The sequence below is a fragment of the Mustelus asterias genome, chromosome 6 (assembly GCF_964213995.1).
Source record: "Mustelus asterias chromosome 6, sMusAst1.hap1.1, whole genome shotgun sequence".
Lineage (NCBI taxonomy): Eukaryota > Metazoa > Chordata > Chondrichthyes > Carcharhiniformes > Triakidae > Mustelus > Mustelus asterias.
The window spans coordinates 25972074-25991659 of record NC_135806.1 but is presented as its reverse complement, the minus strand read 5'-3'; the positions used below and the strand labels follow the sequence as shown (position 1 = coordinate 25991659).

The 19586-nt window shown below is 42.7% G+C and overlaps 1 protein-coding gene across 1 annotated transcript; it reads right to left on the bottom strand.

The window, feature by feature from the left end:
• Window positions 1-2916: 2916 nt before the first annotated feature.
• Window positions 2917-11617, bottom strand: LOC144495276 (ciliary microtubule inner protein 2B-like). The gene is made up of 5 exons (XM_078215348.1): window positions 11550-11617; window positions 8104-8336; window positions 4830-5011; window positions 4554-4743; window positions 2917-3011 (listed from the first exon to the last, which is right to left on the bottom strand). The coding sequence occupies exons 1-5, from the start codon at window positions 11615-11617 to the stop codon at window positions 2917-2919; spliced, it is 768 nt and encodes a 255-aa protein (XP_078071474.1).
• Between the last annotated feature and the right edge of the window lie 7969 nt (window positions 11618-19586).

Genomic DNA, 19586 nt, shown 5'->3' with positions numbered 1-19586 from the left:
GGGTCTTAGCTATGAGGAGAGATTGGGTAGACTGGGGTTGTTCTCCTTGGAAAGACGGAGAATGAGGGGAGATCTAATAGAGGTATACAAGATTATGAAGGGTATAGATAGGGTGAACAGTGGGAAGCTTTTTCCCAGGTCGGAGGTGACGATCACGAGGGGTCACGGGCTCAAGCTGAGAGGGGCGAAGTATAACTCAGACATCAGAGGGACGTTTTTTACACAGAGGGTGGTGGGGGCCTGGAATGCGCTGCCAAGTAGGGTGGTGGAGGCAGGCACGCTGACATCGTTTAAGACTTACCTGGATAGTCACATGAGCAGCCTGGGACTGGAGGGATACAAACGATTGGTCTAGATGGACCAAGGAGCGGCACAGGCTTGGAGGGCCGAAGGGCCTGTTTCCTGTGCTGTACTGTTCTTTGTTCTTTAATAAGTAAACTGAAAACTTAAACTTAATACTTAAACTTGAGACGAGATGCATGTTGTCCCTTACACATATATTTAATAGCTCACTGCACTCTGAAATGGTTCCCATGATTGGAAGGAGACTCATTTTATTTTCATCTTTTAAAAAACAGTCACGACACGGACCTGGTAACTATATGCTCATTCGTTTGACATCAGTAATCTGAACAATACTTGAATGAATGATTAGGCATGCAATATATGATTACTTGGATAATGACAAACTGGGGATACCCAATGTGGCTTTGGGAAAGGTCATATCTTACAAATTTGGTTATATTTTTTGAAAAACTCACCAAAGTTGGAGGGTGAGCAAAGGCCAATTGACATTGCCTGTTTAGACTTCCAAAAAGCTCCAGCCAAGTTTCTCAACATTTTTGCCTTTATTCACCTTCATTGAAACTGATGTCTCGACAAAACTGTTTCAATCTAAACATTATAATGCAGCAATTAAAGTAATGTTGACCTCTAGGTGGCAGCCTTTGCTCAAGGGGTGGAGTTTGAGCTGGAGGATTGTGTCCTAAATTCCACTCAAAAACTCCAGGTGAGGAATGTCAGAGGTGGCATCTCTTTCAGATCAAATGTTAAATCAAGTTCCTGTCTGCCCTGTCTGCTGAAGTGAAAGACCCTATGATACTATGCTGATCTCAAGGGCCAAACTTTATCTAGAATCACAGAATTCGTACAGCACAGAATGAGGCCATTTGACCAATGGTACCCTTGCTGGCTCTCCATTGGTCATGATGTGGAGATGCCGGCGTTGGACTGGGGTAAACACAGTAAGAAGTTTAACAACACCAGGTTAAAGTCCAACAGGTTTATTTGGTAGCAAAAGCCACACAAGCTTTCGAAGCTCTAAGCCCCTTCCCACCTGAAGAAGGGGCTTAGAGCTTCGAAAGCTTGTGTGGCTTTTGCTACCAAATAAACCTGTTGGACTTTAACCTGGTGTTGTTAAACTTCTCCATTGGTGCCAGTCCCCTGCCTTCTCACCACAGCCCTGCACATTCTTCCTTATAACAATCTGAATACTTGATTGTACTTGTCTCTAGCGCACTCTCAGGCAGTGCATTCCCTTTATGCCCAGTGTGCCATTTATTTTATAGGCCTGAATTTCACACTACCCACCACTGACCCCCCCCCCCCCCCCCCCCGCCCCCACCACCCTCCCCGCCCATCCCAAGTGCATTTTAATAGGGCGGTGGGGGGGAGGAGCTAAAATGCATTCATGGGATTCCCTCTGGAACCGTGCCTGCCTTGACCTGCAAGCAATTTTATAGTGAAGCGGGCAAGGCCTTGGGGGATTGGTGGGGGGTGGGGTGGGGGGGGGGGGGGGGGGTGGGGAGGGGTGATGTTGGACACCACTCAATGGCCATTGAGGTGTCTTCTCCCATTCAGCCTCAATTTTTAGGCTCGTGGGCAGATGACAGATCAGGTTGGGGAGGGATATGGGTAGAAAAGGCACCTCCCGGACACCCTTCTGTGAAACCTCAATGACCTCTGGACATCCCTGGCCCCCCAGCCTATCCCCTGGGACCTCAATTGCCCTCTTCATGAGCCCCATTACCCCACCCCAGCTGTCCCACACTCTCCCCTCACCGGGACCCCTAGCAGTTAGCTGGCTTCCATGTCCTGACACTTAGGGCAGAATTCTCCATTTTTGTTTCTAAGGGTGGTGGCGAGTGGTTCCAGTGGGCCAATCCGCTGGCCGGAATGGCTTAAAGTCATGTCAGATTCAGCGCTCGGAGCCTCATTAATTATGTACAAGTGAATATCTTTCCAAATCACTGGGCAGATCAGAAGCTGATTCGTTTGCCCGCCGTCAGCTGGAGGGTTTGACGGTCCGAATGCCATGTTTAAAGACCAATTCAACTCGCTCCAGCTCACTTGATTTCACAAGGCCGTGCAAGATGTCAGCAAACTAGAGGCAAAAGGCTGGCAGCCTCAAGAAGAGGTCCATACCCCATTTCAACCACCATGCCCTCAAGGCCTTGATTCGAGGAGTCTGGAGGCAGACACACTTCCTCCATCTCGAGTGGCTCGAGGAAGCACAGCAACCTCACCTCTGCGGAGAATCCCAGCCTTGGTGTCTCACTCTCTGGCAGTCAACCAGTGCCTTGTGCGTTTCTATTGAAAGCTCCCCACCTCACATTTAGAGATCAGAAATAATTATTGTCCTTGGTAAAATTTAAGTTCCTTGTAAAATACAATACTGTAATAAATCGGGATTTTTCAAGTTTAACCCACACGACAGAAGTCTTCATGAATTTCTCAGCTCATCATTTAATGTGTAAAAGAATTAGTTCCAACTTCAATCTAGTGAACAGAATCAAATTAGCAATTGGTTTTATTGCTGGGCAATGAGATCAGTCTGCCAACATTCCGATTTATATGATGTTCTCAGAGATGTTAAAACTGCCCTCGATTCAGCAATTTTGATTGCTCATTCCCAAATCAAGTGGGGCACAGCGATTGTGATTTCTCCTCGCCTATACCCAGAGCATTAAAAGTGCTGCGTCCCCAGTTCTTTCCAATTTCAAACTGCTGACCTGCAAGGTAATAAAAATAATATATATCAATTATTACAACTCTCACACCTGGGATTATTTGGTAACAAGTGAATGCTTCAGAGAAATTAGAAATGTGAACAGGAGTAGGCCAATCCATCCTCAAGCCTGATCCACCTTTCAATGAGATCATAGCTGGTCTGTACCTCAGCGACATTTATTCACCTTTACTTAATTTTCCTTGATATCCTTACCTAATAAAATGCTTGTCAAAGTCCCAGCATCCATAGATTTTTGGAGGAGAGGGTGACAGATTTCCACTACCCTCAGTGCAGTCAAACTGCTTCCTGAATAACCTTGAATTAGGTTATTCAGGAAGCAGTGTTAGGTGTTAGAATTTGCCCCCCTGCTGTTCTTCTGGATTCTTCACCAGAGCTATCCCCCAGATTAGTTGGTTTGGCCATGCTAAATTGTCCCTTAGTGTCCAGATATGTGCAGGTTAGATAGATTAGCCATGGTAAATGCACAAAGTCATGATGTGGAGATGCCGGCGTTGGACAGTAAGAGTTTTAACAACACCAGGTTAAAGTCCAACAGGTTTATTTGGTAGCAAATGCCATTAGCTTTCGGAGCGCTGCTCCTTCGTCAGATGGAGTGGATATCTGCTCTCAAACAGGGCACAGAGACACAGAATCAAGTTACAGTATTCTGTCAAGGGGGACCCGGCGCGGAGGCGAGCGCGGATGGTGCTACTCGTTTCACGCCCGACTTTACTAAGTTTTTGCGCTGAAAACAGGTGCAACTTGATGGTCAAATCGGGCCCACCGTGCGGGACTCAGATTGGTATTAACTGAAGCGTCTCTGGATTTCCTTGACTATTGAACCTACTGAGGTTGAGTTCATGGTTCCAGCACAAGTAATTATCCCATCCACATGCAGCATTCGGGGGGGGAGGAGATGGTGCCATAGTGGTAACGTCACTGGTCTAGTAATCCAGAGACCAGGCTAATGCAACTGATGGAATTTGAATTTAATTAATAAAGCTGAAATATAAAGCTAGTCTCAGTAACGGTGACCATGAAACCATCATCAATTGTCATAAAAACCTATCTGGTTCACTAATGACCTTTGTGGAGGGAAATCTGCCATCCTTGCCTGATCTGGCCTACATGTGACTCTCAACCTATAGCACTCCCCTTGAAATGGGTATAACAAGCCACCCCTTTCAAGGACAATTAGGGATGGGCAACAAATGTTGACTTTGCCACATCCCAGGAAATAATAAAAGATCCCACAGATGGCACCAGAATTAGAGGCAATGGCTCTGCTTAGTTAATTTTATTCCCTTATTTATATATTTATTGAAGTCTCTTGCTTTCACATTTGCTTTTCAGCTTAGCTTCTTTTCATATTCATGTTTAATGTTATGCCAAACCTCATCTTTCCCAAATCTGCTCATTGGCCCCTTGAGTGAGAAAAAGAATGGAATGTGCAAAGTACAGGCTGGTCAAGGACAACAAAAACAAACTAAAAGATCAATTAATATGAGAATGAGAGAAAGAGTTGAAGAAAGAATGGTCATACCTGGAACAAAACCATTATAAGTGGGATGGAGTGACGAATCATGTCTATAAATTATCCTGCTATTCTGCTCCATTAGATTTTGATCTGGTGTTTGGAACATATCCATCCTTCTTGGGTGACAAGGGTCAAAAGGTTCATATTTCACGGGGATGAAAAAACAACTATCCGGTGGTTTTATTTCACCCAGTGGCTAAGGAAATAGAAAAGAAAATTGCATTATGGTTTACTTCAGACATCATGGATCAATCTGTGCATCACAAAACCCTACAGTCTTACAATAGCAGATGGAGGCCTTGATGACATATTTGGGGCAATTAGATCACTCCTTTTGCACTCCGTCATTTCACGTCGTTTCAGTTCTTCGATAGTCTGAATGGCAGATGTTGCTTCAGGATTGTTGTCGTAGACACAATTCTTTAGAGCAAAGTGATATTTGCCATCTCTTGGATAGAAGTAGCCTACAATTCAAAGTGACACCATTATTGTCTTTCACACAGTAAAGAAAACGCGTTCTGGCTTTCTACATTCTGAGAACTTACAATGGGGAAAAGAAGGGTGGAAATAACTGTTTATTACTACAACGATAATTGGCTGTGAGCCCATTGCAAGTTTCTGAAGAATAAATAGAATAAAAGGCATACAATGTATAATGTAAAATTAAAGCAGAAAATGCTGTAAATATTCAAGGCTGGCAACGCCCATGAAGAGAGAAACAGGGTTAACGTTTTGAATCCATCAGACTCTTCCTCGGTTCTAACGAGAGGGAGAAATGTGATGGATTTTATTCTGCTTAAGAGGGGGTGGAGCAGAGTAGAAGGTCAGTGATAGGTGAGAGCTAGGAGAAATTTGACAAAGATATGTAGGGTACAAGACAAAGGAGGTGTAATGGCAGTATTAAGGGCTATAGAAAGTGCTGATAGTGGCATAAATGTAAGGGAGCAGAATATGTCAATAGGAGAATAAAGGTTAGTGCTCAGTGAAAGCAAATCTAGAGAACAAGTGACAGATGGCCCAATGGGGAATTCAATGGGGGGCTGTTGCAATGGGACAAAACATTTTTGGATTTAAAAAAAGGTGAAAGTGGAGGGAAAGGTTCACAGTCTAAAGTTGTTGAACTCAATTTTGAGTCCATAAGGCTGTAATGTGCCTAATTAATAAGAACATAAGAACATAAGAACTAGGAGCAGGAGTAGGCCATCTGGCCCTTCGAGCCTGCCCTGTCATTCAACAAGATCATGGCTGATCTGAAGCGAATCAGTTCCACTTACCCGCCTGCTCCCCATAACCCCTAATTCCCTTACTGATCAGGAATCCATCTATCCGTGATTTAAACATATTCAACGAGGAAGCCTCCACCACTTCAATGGGCAGAGAATTCCAGAGATTCACTACCCTCTGAGAGAAGAAGTTCCCCCTCAACTCTGTTCTGAACCGGCCCCCCCTTATTTTGAGGCTGTGCCCTCTAGTTCTGGTTTCCCTTCTAAGTGGAAAGAATCTCTCCACCTCTACCCTATCCAGCCCCTTCATTATCTTATATGTCTCTATAAGATCACCCCTCATCCTTCTAAACTCCAACGAGTAATTGGAAGATGTGGTCCTTCTGTTTGCATTAAGTTTCACTGGAGCAGGCCAAAGATGGATACGTGGGCTTGAGAACAGAATGGTGTGCTGAAATGGCAAGTGGCAGGGAGATTGGGGTCAGGTTTGTCGACTGAGCAAAAGTGTTCTGCAAAGCGGTCACCTCAGTCTGCATTTAGTCTCCCCAGTGTAGAGGAGGTCGCATTGTGAGGAGTGAATGCTGCAGACCAAATTAAAGGAGGTGCAAGTGAAATGCTGCTTCACCTGAAAGGAGTGTTTTGGGCCTTGACTGGTGAGGACGGAAGCGGTAAAGGGGCAGGTGTTGCACCTTCTAAGATTGCAAGGGAAGATGCCAAATAAAGGACAGTTGATTCTCATTTAACTGAGACCTGGTAAACCGTTGTTCATTGTCTCTAGATAATGATCTGGAGTTAATGAAGATAACAACAGTATAAGTGAAAAGATAGACTGATTCAGCTGTCGCTCACTGGTAGTGATCTCCTCTCTGAGTCAGGAGATCCTGGTGAGAATTCCACTTCAGAGACTGGAGTACAATATCTAGGCTGACACTTCGGTGCAGTACAGAGGAAGTTAGAGGTGCCAAATTTCAGATACAACATTAAATTATCTTTTTCTTCTCTAAGTTCTCTCTAAGCTTGCCCACAACACCATTCAAAGAAGAACAACAGAGTTCTCCCAATAGCCTGGCTAACATCTGTCCCGTAACCAAGGTCACAAAAACAGATAATGTGATGACAGTCACATTGCTGTTATGAGAACTGCTGTGCTCAAATTGGTTGCAGCATGACCTACATCAATGACACTTCAAAATTACTTAATTTGTCTGTAAAGGAACTCAGGACATCCGGGGTTGTGAAAAATGCTATATAAATGTAAAGTTTTGCCTTCTTTTTTCCCTTCTACCTATTCTAGTAATGTCCTCAAATGTTGTCCATCATCACAGACTGGGGATTCCATCGGTTTGGGTATGTGCCACACAACACAATGTATTTGCTCAATGAACCATCCACAGGATCTTGTAACCTATATACAAAATTCTACACAAATTACTCAAAAGGACAACTTGCTGTAATAAAGCACAATTAATATAGAAAGGTGATCAAAGGTGATGGAAAGCAACATGGTCAGTAAAAATAGACATGGTGTCAAAGCAGATTGTGGGATGGGTGGGCAAAAGCTTGACCAATGGAGTAGGTTTGGAGCAGGATTTTAAGAATGGAGAGGGAGGTGGTGAGTTGGAGAGGTAGAAAGGTGGAGAGGTGGTGAGGTTTAGAGGGTGATTCCAAAGGCATGATGGTGCTATAAAGGAAGAAAAGGGAGGAATAAGGACAAGTGGTCCAAGTCAGAGTAATGGAGAGTTCAAGACTGGGGTTGGAGGACAGGAGAAGTTTACAAAGGTAGGGAGACAGAAGGGATTTTAAACACAGGGTGAGAATTTTAAAATAAATAACCAAAAAAAGGTTTAATTGAATCAGACAGGCAGTCTAATGTTCCTGTATACCTAATATCAAAATTAACCAGCTGATGATTTTCGGTACTTACACACATGCAATCGTGAAATCAAGTAACATTTTATAACATATCAGTCAGTATTTTAGAATAAATCTTTATGACGGATTAGGCAATCAGGAATCAGCAATAAATTCTGGCATTGCCAGAAATGTCTGCATTCTAACAAATACCTTTTAAAGGAATTCAACTTTCCTTATGATTTTCAGTTATCTTGTTTGCAAGTACATTCAAGCAACAAGGAATACTTCTGAATAATAAGGGACTAATTTCAGAGGGATCTTCTTTCTAGAACTTGCAAAACAAAATCCTTTTCTGATATTTTGGAGTATTATTTCTTTTACAGCGTGAGATGACATTGAACTAAATATCTCTTGTGCTTCTTATGCATCAATGAATTATCACAAAACAAGCCTCAATGAATCACAAAGTTCAACGTCACCGTTTTTAATGTTTGTATTCTGCACCTGTCCTGCATACGTGGTAATTTCTGGATGCCCATAGGTCCTATTCAGCAGATGCCTTGGGACCTGGGGATTGTACAGTGGTTTGGTTTGGGTGAGAGTTAAACGTGGTGACTTGGGCTGTCCAGGCTCATATGACAGTAGTCCCAAAGTAGCATTGCCATAGGTCTCCCCAAAGCGGCTTTGTAACTTTGGAATGTATCCTCCATACCTGCATAATGAACAAAAAACGTTTTCAAGTCATTTTTCTTATATAGAGAAGGGCAGATATTTCAGTTCCAATCTGACTATATCACAATGCAAAGGAATTACTATATGAAACAGATTACAGCCTACCTAAATCGTCTTCCACCATCCTTTATGTAGAAACAATGGAACATTCAGTGCTTCCTAGCCTTTTCTGCCATTTTGGCTGATCTGTATCTTAACTCCACCTCCTGGTTCCCTAAACCCTTAATACCATCAGTTAACAAAAATCTATCAACCACAGTTACATGAATCAACAATGATAAAAGCAATCATTCTCTATCGATCAATCCACAGTGGATCCAGAAATGACGAGAGGAAAAGTCCAATGGTGGAAAGTTTCTGGAACCACAGGCAAAGGTTTTTCTTTAAGATTATTTATGAGTTCACAAGTAGACTTACATTAACACTGCAATGAAGTTACTGTGAAGATCTCCGAGTCGCCACACTCTGGCATCTTTTCGAGTACACTGAGGGAGAATTTAGCATGGCCAATGCACCTTAACTGCACGTCTTTTGGACAGTGGGAGGAAGCCGGAGCACCCAGAAGAAACCCGCACAAGTCACCCGTTCCTCTTGAACATGCAACACATACCAGATGTCACATTCCAAATTATCCATTTACAGTATCCTAAAATGTTATTTTCTGAAAAGAAGTTATTTAATGTTACACGCGGATACTCTTAGATTCATAGATGTATATTTTGTAGTACAAAATAAATGGGTACAATCTATACCTTAACCCCAAGCATTCCCCATTCCCACTTAATCAGCCAGGTATTTATTTTTCTCACTGCTGTGGTTACCCAGAGACATGAGGAGGTCATTCAATTAGATCATCCTTAATTTCTATCGCACTCCATTTACTTGTATTTATTCGATATCCTTTGACAACCTTACTTACTACAATTAGGTCAGCCTCAATGGCCTTTCTGGGAAAGGGAGCTACAGGTTTCCATTATCTTTCGTGTGACAAAATGCTTTCTAATTCACTCCTCCTTCGTCCAGTTTTTAGATTTAAGGTTGTGGCCCTTGCACTCTAGAGGAAACAACTTCTCTGTATCTATCAAATTAAATTCTGTTATCATTTGAAATACTTCAATTAGACCACCCTCAACCTTCTAAAGCTGTCTACCCATTTTTTTCTTTCTATCTCCAGATTTCCCTCCAATTTTCTCTTCTTCTGAAGACTCATTTTGGGGTTTGTTTCCAAAAGCCACAACTAGCACTTCCCTCAACACTGGGAAAACACACTAACCAGTAACATCATTTGCAATATCTGCAGAATATTATGATTGTAACAGATAGTTGGTCATATATTTAAGTTATAAATCTATATAATTATTTAAGTACACTGATCCGAATATGTAAATTGCAGAAATGTATACAAAATAAAACAAAAATGGTCACATGCTAATCTATACTAAGAATGCAATTATTAGAGCTGGATGTATCAATGCTAAGAAGGAAAAATTACATTTATTACAAATTTTTCACAACCTTAGGATGTCACAAAGCACTTTACAGCCAACTAAACACTTTTCAAGTGCAGTTATTAATGTAATGTAGCAAAACACAGCAGCCAATGTTTACACAGCAAGCTGAATACAAACAATAAATGGCCAGATAATTTGTTTCTTTTCAGCGATATCAGATTGCTGGACAACTGGAAAGGGCCCTACTGCTCTTCTTTGGATTGGTGCCAGGAGATCTTTTCAAGCCACTGGAGAGAGCTGATGGGAGTCTTGCTTTAAGATCTAATCTAAAAGATCTAAACGTATCTTTGACCTTGTAGCACTCCCTCAGTACTCCAATTAAGTTTAATTCTGTGATCAAGTCTCTGGAGTGGGATCTGAACTCAGCTTACTAATGCAGCAGTAAGTGCACTTAGCACTGAATCAAAGTTTATGAACATTTTAGTTGACCTAATTTTAAAATCTATTTTTCCCTGCCATCTTATAGCAGCCATATAACCAATGGCTAATGCCCTAATTCAGAGCTCAATGGGAAAAATGGTCAAACTCTAATGCTAGCTTCAAGACATGCCTGAATATGCTTCACAAGAATACAGAAGTAAGCAGTTCTGACCACAGAGTTGGGAAGTCAAGCTCATAATAGAATAAACAACTAACAAAAGAGATCATCGCAAGAACTACAAGCAAGAGAAGTTTAAAGTATTTATTAGTGTCGTAAGTAGGCTTATATTAACACTGCAATGAAGTTACTGTGAAAATCCCCTAGTCACCACACTCTGGTGCCTGTTTGGATACACTGAAGGAGAATTTAACATGGCCAATGCACCTAACCTGCACGTCTTTCGGACTGTAGGAAGAAACTGGAGCACCGGGAGGAGACCCACACAGACATAGGAAGAACGTGCAGACTCCGCACAAACAGTGATCCAAGCCAGGAATCGAACCTCAGTCCCTGATGCTGTGAGGCAGCAGTGCTAACCACTGTGCCACTGAACAACCCTTACTTCAAAGTGGCCTGGCCAGCTACCTCAGAATGGGAACCACCAGTTTCTCTTGGGTGATTTAGTTATATACTAGTGTGATTGCATAGATCTTCATATGTACCTTTAATATTCTACAGCGTATGATTATATTGTCAGTGTTTTTGAGATTCTGCTTAGGCTGTATCCAGGAATTTAGTAATGAAGTTGAAATTGTGACAGAATTTCACTTGTGTCTCTGGCTTTTTCCAGCTATGCTTATTGGCCAACAGACAGGGTTTCTACAGTCAACAATCTCGTTTTTTTGCCTCATTCTCCGAGCAAAAGGATAAGGTGGGTTTGAGTGTTCCCGAGTCCCACATGGCACTCCTGAGTCAGTCACTGGAACTCCCTGTGGTGCTGGTTTGAGATGCCCTGGTCCCTGCTCTGGGGGACTGGCAGTCAAGACTCAATACATGTGTGTGCACAACAAAAGCAGAAAATGCTGGAAAATCTTAGCAGCTCTGAGAGAGAGTAGAGCCAATATTTCGAGTCTAGATGATGACCCATGATTTTGTTTCAGAATCCAGCATCCGAATGTATTTTGCGTTTATGCATTTTGTGTGTGTGCATTAGCAAGATCTGTGCCACTGCCATTTGGTAGAACATTGGATCAGTGCACAAGCACAAAGAGCAGCCTCAAAATTCAGTATCTCCACAACTTAAAATATTCTCAGGTCTTACCCAGGCATGAAGTTCGGATCAAACGTACTAAAGACATTTTCTGCTTTGAGAGGTAATGGAAACGGCATCTTAAATCAATCTAGAAGTAATAAGTAATGGATCTAAAAGCAATATCCTTGAAGAAATATCCTGATCAATTAAGCAAACGATTGTCGTATCCCAAATTGCTCCTGGCTGTTAATTTGTAGTTGGGCTAAACTGCAGCAGTAACCAGGCAGCAGCATGAATGTTACTCTTAACAACAGCGTCACGGGACTGGTCACAAACATCCCGGGAGCTTATAACAGAGGCGCTGTCAGCAATATTACATTGAAACAGCAATCGTAGGCCGTCACTGAAATCTTCAGTGTGCTCCCAAAAGTGTAACATAAACTTCCAACTTTTCTAATAAACGGAAGCTGCACAGAACGTGCTACTTCGAAGCTGTCCTTCCAGTTTACTATATTTCCAGCTATATTTGGGCTATTATTGCTACCTTACACGAAGCGTCTCTGGCGCTGAATTTATGTCTAAAACCAAACGCACTTTAGAGAACTACGTCGTCCCATTAAAATCCAACTCGCAATCTTTGCACTCAAATGAATAGAGTAAGCGGTTTATTTACATCATCTGTGCTTTTACCTAAACAGATTGGTTGCAATGTTCCATTTTAATTTTGCAGCTTTGTAAGGTGAGTATCTCTCACTCCTTTCCCTGTGAACAGTTCTAGCAGATGTGATAGTGTAGGTTGTAAGATGCTGTGAGGCTGAGGAGAAATATAAGTAACGAGAGCAAAACACAAACCTATTTGATCATTAGTTCCTTTCCTCCAATGAATTTTAGTCCAATAAAAAAAGTAAATTACCAGCAATTTTATTATTTGAATGTACATTTTGATTGCCAGGTTCCCCATATTTCTTTTTGCTGCCCTCTCTCCCTGATAGCTAACATTTATACTTCTAACCTCCCTGCTTCTTGCACCATGCCTCTTTTAGGAACAAAAGGTCATTCAGCCTCAATAACCTGTTCCAGGATTCAGTTAGATCACATCCAAGTTTCCCACCTATGCTCATATCACCCTTGATTTAACCCTTACATAACAAACATTTGCTGATCTGGAGTTGCTACTTGCAGCCAGATACCACAGCCTCTTTCTCTCCAGTTCAATCTCAGTGTCTTAGCTCCAACCTGGGCATTTTGCACTGTGCTTGTTCTCTGTATGCTTGCCTTCTCCAACCTGCTTCTTTTGCATGGCCCCTCCAATTCTCTTGGTTAATCTCAGGCCCTCTATTATCTTCATTTTGTCCTTCATGCACTAGATTAAAAATGTAAGAACATGAGTCCCTCTCAAGTCCATTCTGCTACTCAGTCAGATGATGGCTGATCTGCCCTTCAATTCCATTTGCTGACTTTGTGCCACGTGTCCTTATACTCTTACATGATAAAAATTAGTCACTCCCAGTCTTGATCATTTCAATCGAGTAATTTACCTTAGTCTTTTTGGGAAGAGCATGCCACATTGCCATTGGATTTAATGCAAACAACTGCTTCAGGTTTCAATCTTGAATGGCCCAGTTCTAAATTTAAGACTACCCCTTGTTTGATATTTCCTACAAGTGGAAATAGTCTCTCAGTATTTACTCCATTGAATTCCTTGATCACGATATGCACATTGGATGGACCCTAGTGCCCTCGTTGTGATTTTGGTGATGTGGGTCATTCAATCAGGAGGCAGGATGGCAAGTTGGGCTTCTGCCACTTTCCCGCCTGCACACTGATTAAAACCACAATGTGAAGAACCACAGATGATTTTCCCACCCAAGGCTAAGTGGAAAATTGATGCCCAATGAAGGACCTCATCCCGTCACTGCTGGATTATTGGTAATGTGGGTGATTATGGCACACATAATGGAGTTACCGCATCTACCGGTCAATTGACCAGAGTGCATACTCAGATAATATATATCCCAGAGGGGTCTATTGAATAGAGAGATACACAAATTGTGGGATGTACTGGAAAAGCTACTAGCAAGTTTAAATGTTGGTTGAATGGTCAGGGATGATGGCCAAAAAGAGAGGTCCATGGACTGACAGAATGAGGTGAAAGAGTGGAAAGTAAGCAAGTACTGACATTAGATTTTAACCTGACTCTTGCATCAGAAAACTATCACATACTGGAGAAGGATGGTGCAAGAGGGAGATTCCTGCAGTCGTAGCCCTGGAACACATAACAATAAACCTAGAGGCTGTAACTTGAATAAATTATACAATGAAATGTCTATTGAGCAGCCTTGGGACAGAACCAGAAGCATCAGTTCTCATAGAGTATTATAGCAAAGAAAGAGGTCTTTTGATGGCACAGTGGCACAATGGTTAGCATGGTGGCACGGTGGCACAGTGGTTAGCACTGCTGCCTCAAAGCACCAGGGACCCGGGTTCAATTCCGGCCTTGGGTGACTGCCAGTGTGGAGTTTGCACATTCTCCCAGTGTCTGCGTGAGTTTCCTCTGGGCACTCCAGTTCCTCCCACAGTCCAAGGATGTGCTGGTTAGGTGGCTTTGTCATGCTAAATTGTCCCTTGGTATCAGGGGCCTATCAGGGGAAATACTTGGGTAAAGGGGATAGGGCATGGGTGGGATTGTTGTTGGTGCTGGCTTGATGGGCTGAATGGCCTCCTTCTGCACTATAGGGATTCTGTGATTCTGTCATGTCTCTGCTGCCATGAAACACGTATCTATTCTCATCCCATTTTCTAGCACTTGGTCTGTAGCCTTGAATGCTATGGTGTTTGAAGTGCTCATCTAAATGCTTGTATTTGATAAGTCAAGCTTGTTAACAGACAGAGTGGGTGGGATTTTCTGGCTGCGCACACCCCAATGTCGGAAAATCCTGCCCGAGATCAACAGACCTTTGCATGGTCGGTGTCCGCCCGCTACAATTCCTATAGCGGGCAGGATGGGAAATTTCCGTCTAGTGAGTCCATGGAGATAGTGATTTATCAAACACCAGACCCTCAAACAGTTTCACACCTTTTCAACCCATAATGGCTGAGACATTATCAGTCCTGGATGAATGCCAAATTCAAGATGCTTTGTTGAAGTTATTGTGTGGGAATTAATGTCACAAGACTTAAGACTCTGGCTTGCTGAAAAAGTTAATATTACTCTTCTGAGGTGTATACCCTAGTTGGCTGTTTAACATCCAGCTGGCATCATATTCATAATTTTCATATCTCACTTGCTGGTGACTTTATAGTCATGGAGGGATGGATGTCAAGGAGAACATGACCCATTGGTGAGTCTACCATTCAGAATGGCATATGGCTGTTGTTGTAGGGAAATATCCCTTACCAGTGCAGAATAGAAGTTGAGTCACAAATCAAGGTTCAAAGCGTGTCTTTATTGTACAATTACTGGGATCCCAGGGAGACCCCCGTAGCCAGCTCAGAAACAGTGGCTTGGCCACGTTGATCTCAATTAAATCACATCAGCTCTGGATCTTTATAGGGATCCAAAATTCGCGCGGGAACATTTGATTATGCCTTTTTTTACACAATGTATAAAGTGGTCTGTCAGTTTCAAAAGTCCCTAGGAAGTTTCATGGATTAGCATTTGTATGGTGTGTGTTCGTGTTAATGGGATTACTTGGTCCTGCCCCGGTGTCTAAATGCGTTTCCCATTACTATCTCTATGTGTCCTCTTATTTAAATTGGTCCTATTGTTCCGTGTCTGTGTTTCCTGCTTGTGAGATTGAGTGTTAATGTCATCCTGTCCTGTTGGGTGTCTGGGGTATTTCATTCTTAACCTTTTATCCTTATCTCTTAGTTTATCAGATTTTTATGTCTGCCTTGGCCGAATTGGTAATATTTCAGTGATAGCTTGGTTTTGATAACCCACTCTCTGTCTCGTTTCATAGGGATCTTGATCTTCCTTGGCCAGTTTAAAATGCAGCTATGCGCTGTTGCTAGGCAGATTAGGGATCTTCCGTAGTTTCTGAAATTCGTGAGTCTCTCAGCTGTGCAGGGGGAGACCTGATCGAATATCCATCCGGGGGTGCCCCTCTGCATTGTTGGCCCGTTATGAGTGGTGCCAATTAGTCCAATAAAAATATGTTTGATGATACAAATATGGTTTTCTGGAAAATTTCCTCCTTCAGTCCCTCCTCTCGTCCAGGGGGTGCCATTCATGGCTGACCCCCCATGGACGACCTTCAGAGGAACAGTGATTTGTACAGCTGTTGTCCTTGCCGTTGTTCCTCCTCTTCTGGGTCGTTGTTAAGTTCTTGCATCTGGATACTGGCAGTGGGTAGCATTCTTGATGTAATATTTGCACATATCACTTTAATACAGGTTAGGCCAAGGCAGAGTGTGAACAGGATGGCTACTACTAGGATCAATCCCTTCATAATATATGCTCCCCAAACTGTGTTAAACAGCCATCCTAACCACCCATCAGTCCCTGTTAACCCCTGTTTAAAGTTATCCAATTGCTTTTGTATCCCGGACATGGCTGCTGTTATGTTTAGTGTCTTGTCGTGTACGTATGTGATGCATTTTTCCTTGATGATGGTGCATACCCCCCCTTGTCTGGCTAGCTGATAGTCCACTGCATATCTCGTTTGTTGTGTGTATAGTCTGAGTTCTGCGAGTTCTTGGTCAATTGCGCCTAATGCTTGTAGGGTGTTGTTTCCTAAAATGGTCAGTCCACATATGAAGAAGTTCCTATTACTGGCACTGATCACCCCTGCGGCGCCTCCCAGGGATAGTGTCCCCAGAAATCCATATCCTAAAGAAGACCCTAGTGTGACAGGGGCCTGCCAGTCGGAGCAAAATTCTGCGCTGATGGCCCTGGTCACTATGCGTTTCTGGACATGCCCTTCACTTGGGCATGGAACCGTGAGAGGTCTGATTGTCCCTACGGAAAAGAACCTTGGAGGCCTGTCTGTGGCCGTCATATATACATTTTTAAATAAAAACACGTACCCGTCTTTAACCCGATAACATGCATTACCCCGGGGTCGTTTGACCGCATGGCCCCATCTTGTGGAACCTTCCCTCCCCCTTGACTGTCCACTTGATTGTACCTCTTGGCGAGAATCAAATGGATATGTCCCCGAGGCTGAGCTTACGTGGGTGCCGTTGCACTTGCCACACATAAGCTGCCTACCCGCGGTGACTGCAATGCATTTTTGTTGCTTGCAGTCACAAGTGAAGTGTCCTTCCCGGACCCGGCACTCCTGGAGAGCACAATGTGCCTCAGCGCACGAATCATTTTTAGGGACAAAGGCATGCACGCACCCCCATCCCTCTCCCTTATCTCCTTGTGGGTAGTTCCCAAGTGTCTCCTCCGGTTGGGGTCCCGTCCCCCTTAGAATTCCCGGCTCAGTGAGCTCTACACACCTTCCTTGTATCCCTTGCTTAAAGTACCCAATATGTTCTTTGCAGGGTGCCCCCGATGTGTCAATAGTGAATAACTCTTGTGGGAGCCACCCTGGTGTTGCGATGAATAGGGAGTTTACTGATCGCGCTGAGGGGTAACAAGCGGTCCTATTCCCATAGATCTGGATGTGTGTTTTCAGGAATAGGTTTCCTTCCATGATTGGTGGTTCTGCTCCCCTAACCCCCATATGTTGGAGTGTATTTACAATGGTCAGGGTTATTATCAGATATGTCCCTGTTCCCATATCGCTCTTTTTTTTTTCAACAGTATTTTACAATTACAGTATATACAGAAAATAAACAGGCAATCAAATTAAAAGTAGTTGGTTCCGACGTCTTGATAGTAAATCTGGTCCTGGTTCCTGTGGAAGTTGAATGAGCAAAACGGTATTTTTTAGTTCATTTGTCCTCATATAGTTTTAATTGGGTCCAGTGTTTCCAGACCCCTTGTCCCCTTATATCTATACAGGCACAGGTATCTCCGCTAATAATGACCTCGTAAGGTCCGTGCCATCTTGGGGCAAATCCTGGTTTTGCAGGAAGCACTTTTGTTAATACCCGGCTCCCGGCTTTTGGGACTTCTGGTAATATTTCTGAGTCCCCCTCTGCGTCGACCTGTGCCTGATTAGAAATTACGGACCGGCGCATCCCCTTCAATTGGGTGCTAAGGTCTCGGATGTATTGTCGGATCCTATCTTTTATCGGACCCACATCTGTCCAGCCTGTAATAATGTTTTCGGGTAAGTGCATTGCTCGCCCGGTCATCAGCTCGTATGGAGTCAAGCCGGTAATTCGATTTGTGGTCGCCCTAAGCCTCATCAGAACTGCAGGTAGGACTTCTGTCCAATTTCTACCTGAGGATTGCATTGCTTTTGCCATTGTTATTTTTAGAGTCCGATTCATCCTCTCCACCATCCCGGAACTTTGTGGGTGATAGGGGATGTGAAATTTTTGTTTTATTCCTAATAGTTGGCAAATGTTTTTCAGAACCTTTCCTGTGAAATGTGTTCCCTGGTCCGAATCAACTTGAATTGGCATCCCCCATCCATAGCAAGCTTAGTGTGAATTAAATAACACTTTGTACTGGCCTTTTTTGGCTGCAATTGGACAGCCATTCATTTGTCTGTAATCTTATCAAAAGACATCGCTTTCCCCATTAAAATCACATGCCATACAGCTCCGATCTTTATATGATGTACTCTTACACTATCTCTAATTTGATCATTTGTTTGCGTGCAAGTGCCGCACCACAGTACTTCACAAAATAATTATGTCTTTATCAATATTCAATATAGTATATGAATATATCATACAAAGTTGGTTAAGGCTTTTCAGGATTTGATGTTATTCTTGTGTCTATATGGCAGTGCTATACTGTATAATAAAAATAATCAAGCGGCAGTTGTATCATACCACTTTACACATCGTACCCGTGATATCCAAACCCTTTTAATTTAAGCCGTTTCTTTTTTTAAACTGAGCTCCAGATCGAAACCCCCGCACTCTAGGAAAAGTAACAGGCGCCGAATCAAAATCAAAGCAGGTACAATACATACCAGTTATTTGATTAGGAACATTTTGGTTTCTTAACTGGCTAGGTTTTAAGCTTTGCAGTGCTTTTATATTTGGCAAACCTTGAACCTTGATGGCTCATGAAATTCCGACGGCAGTACATAATTTTAAACTAGTTCAGAATACTAAACTATCTGACGTTCGCAAATCGCGATATTCTGCGATTAATACTGTATTTCACTGACTTGATACACTTTAAACTAATTCATAGACCTCAGTCTTTTGTTCCTGCTTTTCTACCTTTCCACAAAATAACTTATTTTCTTCTCTTAACCCCTCAACTAACTCTTATAATTTCTACTTCAAGACAAAGGAAAGAGCACATGCTTCCTTCCAAGGTTTAAATCCTTTCTTAACGTTAAAACAAACAACAACAAAGCATCCACGCAACCACTTTGTTTAAACACACACACACACACATGGAAGCTTCCAAAAGTCATTCCACAGTACATCCTTTTTCATTCAAACTTATCATTTCAGACTGGGATGAGTGTAAAACATTCAAAGAGAATACAGAACATTGATTAAGACAATCGCTTTTATTCTTCTTTCTTCCAAACTGTAATTGACTCAAAGCAGAAGTAAATTCAAGAAATCCTATCACTTGAATCTTTACAGTTTTAACACTCTCCCAGCCCCCCTGAGGCTAAACCAAGGTGCAATGTACTGCACCCACTGCCTGTAGCAAACATTCCACAGGAACAAAGAGCTCCCTGCTCTCAATCTAATTACAACAACAACCACCTACATTCGACAAGCTACCAGATCTCACAAACACACTGAAATACAAAAACTAAGATCTCTCCTATCCATCTGCTGCCTTTCCCCTGGCGTAAAAGGCTTATAGGTTGCCTTTGGTTGTGCTAACGTCCCTCCTCTCGTGACTGGCGCTAGATTATAATTGTCTATGTTTTCTTTTGATGCTGGAGTGGCTGTATGTTTCTGCACTGACTCGTATGGGCGCCGAGGGTCCGTTTCCTCTGATCTCTGCGTTATCTCCGCAGTGTGGTTTCTGTATTCTAATTCCCTCACTCTCTCCTGTAATACTTT

Excerpts from the sequence above, each read along its gene's own strand:
- LOC144495276 (XM_078215348.1), bottom strand. The coding sequence starts at position 11,617 with ATGCCGTTTCCATTACCTCTCAAAGCAGAAAATGTCTTTAGTACGTTT. Across the intron at positions 8,337-11,549 it reads GATCCGAACTTCATGCCTGG|GTATGGAGGATACATTCCAA; the intron begins GTAAGACCTGAG and ends TTCATTATGCAG. Across the intron at positions 4,744-4,829 it reads CAAGGCCTCCATCTGCTATT|CCACTGGGTGAAATAAAACC; the intron begins GTAAGACTGTAG and ends CTATTTCCTTAG.